Raw genomic sequence first — 7589 nt, 5'->3', positions numbered from 1 at the left:
TGCTTTTTCCATCTCCTTACCTCTAGTTTCATGATTTTGTTTTCAAGAGTAGCTTTAGCTTGGATGATCATCTCTTGCTCATTTGTTTCTTGGATGACCAATGGATTAATTAGCTTTTTAACTAAAGTCTGCTAAGTGGTAAGTAAATTATAGCTCTGTTTCTAGACTTTGTGGTTGTCAGATTGCATATTCTTATTCAATGGATGTGATCCTGCAGACTTCTGAAGTTACATCTGCTGGAAAAAGCACGTGGGGGTTCAGAACTGGGAGCAACGGCAGTAATTTCTGTGTGTTCCTTTCATTCACAAAGCTAAAAATTATTTTGTCCATCTCTAAAGCCAGGATGGATACGCAGTGAATGCTTATTGGTGCTTCTGTTGACAGCAGAGTTTACTGGGGTCTGGGCATTTAGCTCTGCATAGGCTTATTGGAAGCGAGTGTGTTGCATAAGGAATGCAGACTATAATCTGAGTGCAGCCGAAGACGAGCATTGCCAAAAGACAACGCTGATTTGCCAGATCTTTCACTGGACAAGAGGGTTAAATGATGTGAAAAGACCCCAGGTTTTAAATGTTGATTATCTGCATGCCCAGGATTGGGGGGGGGGGGGGGGGGGGCTGTTTGCTCTGGTTAGTAGAAACTGAGGAAAAAGAAATGAGTATGCTCTAGACATGGAAGCTCCTGGTACTGTCCCAGCGTAATTCCCTCTCTTCGTGTAGCTTTAGTCCCATTTGTTTGTGCATTTCAGTCCCATCTAATGCTGCTAATTAGTCCCAGCTAGTGCTGCTCCAGCAATTTTCCTCTTGGAAAACAAAGTCAACCTCTGAAATGAAGTCTTATTTTTTAACTTTGATGCTGAAATTTCATCTTCCTTTAAAACCAAAGATCAAAAGGCCATCACAATTAAAAAAGAAAACCAAACTTCTGATTGGAACCACTGCATTTTTATTTTGTACTATAAATAGAATTTCCCTCTATTTCCCATTCCCTTACACAAGTAAATGAAACGTGTAGCTGCATGTAACTCTATTCAGTAAAATACCAGCACAAATGGCTTTTAACCATGAGGTAAGCTAACTGTGTTTAGAAGGCACTCTGCATTTAGTTACAGTTGCATGCTTTACGCTAGCATCTTGCTTGGCCATATTGCCATCTCCACATATTTTTTGGTGAACCCTACAATACATGAATGCTCCTCCTGAATCTAGGAATGACACCATCATATTACTGTGCTTTGCCTCACTCTTCCCCAGCAGCATAGGCACGTAGGTGAACAAAATGATGGTGTTTAGATATTAACGTGGTGATACTGAATTAAGATGTATATTACGCCTTTTGTCTACAGAGCTGGTTTTCTCAGAGGAAGATGCCATCATTTAGTCATCTGTCCACAATGAAACTATCTGGCTTAACAACTTGCAGGTGACATAACCAGCTTCTGCTGGCCATTTTGGAGTCATCTTGACCTTCAGTCTCCCTAATGTCTGCTGTATACAACTTTCTTTGTGAATATACGCTGAAGAAAGTGCAGGCTCTGCTGAGTTTTCGGACTTGGATACTTCACTGGTTTAAGGCTTTTTGTCTTGTTTTTTGTTAGGTTGCGTGACTAGGTAAGACTGAAGAAGGGGATAAAGTTTTAATGTAGTCTTGATGAGTGTGTTTTCCACTCTTGGTGGTGCTTTTCTGCAATGTATCACAGCAAGCAGTGTGGCTTCATAGCATGCTTGTGATGGCTGGGGCAGTGGCTCTAGCATTTTGGAAGATGCAAGGAGGGCAAGGATTTGCAATGATCTTAGTCTAACAAGTGTTGCAGCTCTGACTAGCTGCTTTTAAGAAAAGTTTCTAAAGTGGAGGGAGCGCTGTGTAATTACTTCCGGACACCAAGACTGCCAGCTCCTGGATCGACATCTCCTTGTTGAGGTAACTGTCATATTGAGCCATGGTTAGCCTTCCACTCTTCAAGGCATCCTCAATTGAGAACTCTCTACCAGACTTCCTGTCGAGGATCACAGATGATTCCCCATTGGGACCCTTTATTGAGATCTCTTCCCAATCACATTCCTGACTCTTCAGTTTGACAAACAGGCTCCATTCAATGAGGCCAAGCCTATGAGCTTCCTCTGGAGACATCTCCTTGCCTGTATCGGGGTCAATGACCACAATAGAGCGCCTCAGGTGGTTCTCTCTTTGTTCCCTCTTGATAGCCACTGTCTTGAGGCGATTCTGGAGTTGCTCAATCTCTGTGTCCTTTTCTCTGGATAACTGCTTCAGATCATCTAACTCCCTTTCCAGAGCTTGGAATCTGGAGTCCAGGTTTATTCCACTGTCCACGTGGGTCATGTTTCTCAGATCCCGAGCTTCTGTTGCTGTGAGTTCAATCTCTGACTGCAGCCTCCTTGTTTCCATCAGCAGGTTCTGTTTTTCAAGGTGTAGTCTGTGGTTTTCTTCTCTTAATAAGTCCAACTCCTTTGATGACTTGGAGTTGTTGAATTCCACCTCAGACAATCTGGTTTCAAGCCGATTGATATCTGCATCCAGCTCCCTCTTACGCCTACTCTCCTCCTCCAGATTGCTCTTCAGCTTTTGAATCTCATACTCTGTGTCTCCTTTGTCCACTTGGATGCTCTCTGAAAAGACAACTTTCTCTTTCACCTCCATCTTCTCCAAAGAAAGAAGCTTCTTTCTCAGGGCTTCCAGTTCAGTTTGCAAGACTTGCCTCCGGTGCTTCTCCTCTTCCAGCTCCAGCTTGAGAAGGGAGTGTTCCTTCTCTTGCTGGGGATCTTGCTGCAGGATCACTTTCTGCTTCACAGTCACCCTTTCTGTTGTTTCCCTCTCCTGTTCTTCTAACTCATTTAATCTAATCTTCAGCCTCTGCACCTCCAGTTCAGCCTCTCTGCGTGCCTGTCTCTCTTTCTCAAGTTCTTCCAGCTGACGTTCTAACTCAGATCGCCTCCTCTGCAGCTTGCGGAGTTCTTCACGGAGGCAATCAATTTGCTTCAGTTCGCTCTCAATGCTCTGAGAGAAGGAGTTGACTTCAGCTTTCAAGGCAGGATCTTGCTCATACTTCACTACTTCCTGTTGGACCACCTTCTCCTTCACCTGGGAAAGTTCTTCCTCCTTCTGTCTAATTTTCTCTTCTTGGAGTAGCCGCTCCCTCTCTAGGTCAACGTGTTTCATCTGTTCCTCTGCGAGGTGAATTCTCAGTGACTCCACCTCCTCTCTAGTCTTGGGATCTTCCCGAAACTGCAGAATTTCTTGAACAACTTCCTTCATGTGCACTTGAGGCTTGGTATCTTTCAAGGCTTGTATCTCTTGTTTCAGCTGGTAGATCTCCAGGTCAGCTCTTTCAATTGCTCCTGTCCTGTCTATGATTTCCTCCCGAAGTCGCTGTAGCTCCTTTTCAGTTTCCGGATCATTCTTGTACTTAATGACCTCCTTAATGACTTCTTTGACTTCCACCAGTGGCCCTCTGTTCTTCAGAGCAGCCAGCTCAGTCTGGCAGCTCTTCAGTTGTTCATCGCCACCCCGGCATCTTCTCTCCTGCTCTACCAGCTCCAAACGAAGGTTGGCAACTTCATTTTCAGCCTTAGGATCTGGGCGCACAATCTCACGCACCTTCTCCTGGACAACCACCTTGGCATTCTCCTCCTCTAGCAGCTGGATCTTTCTGAGCAGCTCAGCCTTTTCCCGCTCATTGGAACGACCCTTGGATTTCTCATCTTCATACTGGCGCCGAAGCTCGTTCACCTCTCTCTCAATTGCTAAGTCTTTCTCCACCTTTAGCACCTCCTTAACAGTAATTTTGCCCTCAGCAATGGCCCGTTCCTTTTCAAGACGTCTGAGCTTGTCCTGGAGGAAGCTGAGCTCTTCCTCTTGCTTCTGTCTAAGGGCACTCTCCCTCTGCTTGGTCTCTTGCAATATTTGGAATTCCATCTCCAGCTGTGGATCATTCTGCAGCTTCAGCACCTCTTTCTCTGTTACCTTCTCCTGCTCTTTGTTCTTTTCACTGGACAGCACAGCAATTTGTTGGCGTAGAAGGATGACTTCGTTCTCTCTAGTGCCTTCCTGCCTCCTAAGTTCTTCCAGTTCTTCCTTGAGCTTCAGGATTTCATCAGCTTGAGCCTTATCTTGTTCGATACGTAGCACCTCTTTCACAATATACTCCTGTCCTCCTTCCTTCTTCTCGTGCTCCAAAACACGCAGCCTAAGTTTCAGGGCCTCCAGCTCATCCTGGAGCACCTGGTTTTTCCGTTGCTCTTCTGCTAGATTTTGCTGCGTTTTGTGGAAGCTCTCATCCAGTTGAGGGTCAGGCACTTTTTTCAGCAGTTCTTTCTTAACTACAGTTTCTTGGGGCTTCTGGTTTTGCAGGTGGACAATGTTGTTCTGAATGGCTTTGATCTCTGCTTCCAGCTGCTGCCGACGCTGGGTCTCATCTTCAAGCTCTTTCTTCAGCTTCCAGACTTCCTCCAGGGGCCTTACAGATTTTTTGGTCTGGACAAAGTCTTGCATCACGTGAACCTCTGGTTGCTGTTGTTGAAAAAGAGCGTGTAGTTAAAATAACCAAAAGGTCATATCTGGTGCTTATTTTCAGAGCCTCCAGTGACAAACACTACACAAGAAAGTGGATCTTGGTTAATGGAGGCTGCCTATTGCAAACACTGAATAGAGTATATTTGCAAACAGGCTTCTCTTGAACTACTCTGTGAATTTCCAGCCTGAGAAATGCTTTCTGTGTGATGCCTGTTGTTGTCAAAACAAAGGTTTTAACCATGTGGGATGCAAATTCTGGCATTGGTTTGTCAAGGAAAATGTTAAGAATGATGTGGTGCTTCTTAGGATGAGAGGAGTATGCCTGTGTGGGCACTAGGAAGTACGGAAGCGTTGTCTGTCTGATTTTTGGCAGATTGTTTAACTTAGGTTTCTGCTGATTAATGATTTTAGGGCATGAACTGCTGAAATGTTTCCAGTTCAACTTGTAACAGCAAAGGCACGTGTGGATATTATTTACATAAATATTCTTTCAGAATAACATTCCCTCAGCCTATTGAGGGTAAATCATATCCATTTGTCTGCTGCATGCGGAGATCTGAACCGTTATCTGCAATTGCAATGGAGCTGAGCACCCTCCCGCCCCCTCGCCCCAAGCCACCCAGAAGCAGTGGCATATATGTGGTAAGGCTGAGGTTTACACTTTCTTTTGCTAAGCAGACACTGGGTAGTGATCAGTTACCTGCCGAAGGAGGTTCTGAGCAAATTCCAGATTCTGCAGCCTCTGTTTATTAACAGCATTTACTTCGGTGAACTTGGCTGCCAGAACAGCTTCCTAGGAAACAAAAACGCATTCAGAAAAGGTGGTGGAACCAGGGATGTTTGATCAAGACTTGCTGAATAGAAACAAACGGCCAAGCCCAAAAGAAGTAACCCTAGGTGCCTTTCCAAGACCTTTCTACAACAGTGATCATGGGATCACTTGGAGAAAAGCTTTGGGAGAAAAGGAGTGATTCTTGTACATGCACGCTCACACCCACACAAACACATACATAGTGGTCTCACTTCCTTCTGCTTCTACCTGTGTGTTCCTACTCAAGACTTGCAAGAAGAGATACAACCAAGGAACAACCAGGTAGACGCTTTTGTTTGCCTACATCAATACACAGGATGAGTTTGAGGCAAGTAGCAAGCAGATCCTGCGTAGATAAATAGTTTTTGTGTCCTGCTCCCTCCGTAAGTATTTGTATCTAGCATGCCATCTGAAATCTCACTCTCTGTTTGAAAGCCTTGAGAGGGGAACAGTTTGGGGCCCTTTTTTTTTAGTTTTATTTTTTGACTTATCCCCTTTCAGAAAAGAAACGCTGAATCCAATATTTTCCCCTTCCTCATTCTGGCCAGTTGAGTCCAGCCCAAAAAATAGATGAACTAAGGATGCTGAAAAATTCCTTCATCCCCTCATCCCTATGCAATGCCTTCTGAGGCGGAGGCCACTGACAATAAAGTAACTGGTTTCAAAATCCGCCTTGGTCCAGAAGCTGTAATGTGCTTTAGTTCTGTACAGGTTACCACTTATTTACCTCTTCTTTCACTTTCGCAGCTGGAGATTGGAGCCTGGGCTTCTTGCTCATGTACCCATTCCGTCCATTCTCTAGGTCAAGGATGGACCGTAGCTTCTCGGCTTCTAACTCATAGTCCTGTGAGAACAAGTTTCCAGGAGAAAGGTGAGATGACTGGGTCCCCTTCACGTGCAGATCCCTCCTGGACCCTGACTTTAATGACTTCTTCCCTTGAACTGTTTTCTCTCTTAGGCAAGTTACTGAGGATGGTGGGACCAGCGTTATTGGCAGGACCTCCCAGCAAGCTCTGAGTCAGGTATTGCCTGTCGCACAGCCTTATTAATGTAATAGCACAGCTGCATACACGTGCTCAAACTTTCAAGTTACATTACCAATGCTGGGCTTTGGAGTAGGAACCCTCCTTTTACAGACAGGAGAACTGAGGCAGCCACATGGCATCTGACTGGCTAATGGCCACAGACAGAGTCGGTGTCAGAGCAGACATAAGCTGGTTTTAGTGCCTCAGTGTTTTTGTGCAAGTGTACTAGGCTACATAGGCTTTCTTTGGGCAGCTCTTTGTAGGATGTTAAAAAATCTCCCACGGGCAGAATCGCAGTCCTTACCTTCACTGCCTGCTGGTATTGCTGAGCTGTGGCAGAGACTTTCTGCACCTCCTGTTCCTTGCTTGCAATGTCACTGAGGAGTGCCTAACACACACACAGAGACACACATCAAAGGGAACACAAAACCCAAACACCTCAGCCTTTTTGAGGTTTGTCATTAGAGTTACAGTAGAGAATTATGACCTCCTAGAGTTGCCTTAGTGCTCCACAGGACAGGAGAGTGGGACCTCACAGTGCAAAAATAAATAAAGCCAGTAAGTATATTTTTTTTGTTTTTATATTCAAGAGCTATCTATCTGAGTTCCCTTCATTATGTTTTAAATAATGTTATTGCTTCTCCTTTCTGCCTTGGAGCCCAGGGCTCTCTCAGAAGGAATTACCGCTTGGTTCTTCAGCTTCACTTCCACTTGCTGAATGTTATCTGTCTCCTGTGGCTCGTAGTTAGGTATGTTGCAAAGGAACTGGTTGATTTTGTCATAGTTTGTGCGGTAGTTGGAATAGGCGCTTCTCGCTTTCTGCAGGGTTTGAGTTCTGTAGGGAGAACAGCTCAGCTTCAGTACTGTCAAATCTGTTGTGTCTTCTGCAGCCACCTCTTAACTGTGCCCTGCTTCCCCTTCCCCCTTTCCCTAAAGATACAGATTTGAGCTAGAGTTGTTTGTTTTCCACCCTCTTTCCTCTCTGAGAGTCTTCTGCAGGAATTGGTGGCACCTTGTCAGTATAAATGTAGGCAAAAATGAGAGGAGAAAGGACCCGTGGGGCAACTGCAGGGAGAATCCCAGTGAGTACTGGGCTTAAGCCTAGCAGGATAAGAAGGTACAAGATGTGACATGACCCAGGGAGAAGCAGATGTGAAAGGATGCGTTGGATGGTACACTCTTACCTTACCCGTGTGGCAGCCAGTGCACACATTCTTACCAAA

General features: G+C 45.1%; 1 protein-coding gene across 1 annotated transcript in view; it reads right to left on the bottom strand.

The window, feature by feature from the left end:
* Window positions 1-922: 922 nt before the first annotated feature.
* PPL (periplakin) overlaps window positions 923-7589 on the bottom strand; it is a 32437-nt gene continuing 25770 nt past the window's right edge. Inside the window, exons 18-22 of the mRNA XM_068908524.1 lie at window positions 7051-7201; window positions 6671-6754; window positions 6069-6185; window positions 5231-5323; window positions 923-4527 (exon numbers count right to left, since the gene is read on the bottom strand). Of these exons, the coding sequence (XP_068764625.1) occupies window positions 1843-4527; window positions 5231-5323; window positions 6069-6185; window positions 6671-6754; window positions 7051-7201 (3130 nt within the window). The 3' untranslated portion in view covers window positions 923-1842. The remainder of the gene's footprint in view (window positions 4528-5230; window positions 5324-6068; window positions 6186-6670; window positions 6755-7050; window positions 7202-7589) is intronic.

Source organism: Struthio camelus, chromosome 15 (genome assembly GCF_040807025.1).
Source record: "Struthio camelus isolate bStrCam1 chromosome 15, bStrCam1.hap1, whole genome shotgun sequence".
In the NCBI taxonomy this organism is placed as follows: domain Eukaryota; kingdom Metazoa; phylum Chordata; class Aves; order Struthioniformes; family Struthionidae; genus Struthio; species Struthio camelus.
This window is presented reverse-complemented; position numbering and strand designations above follow the sequence as displayed.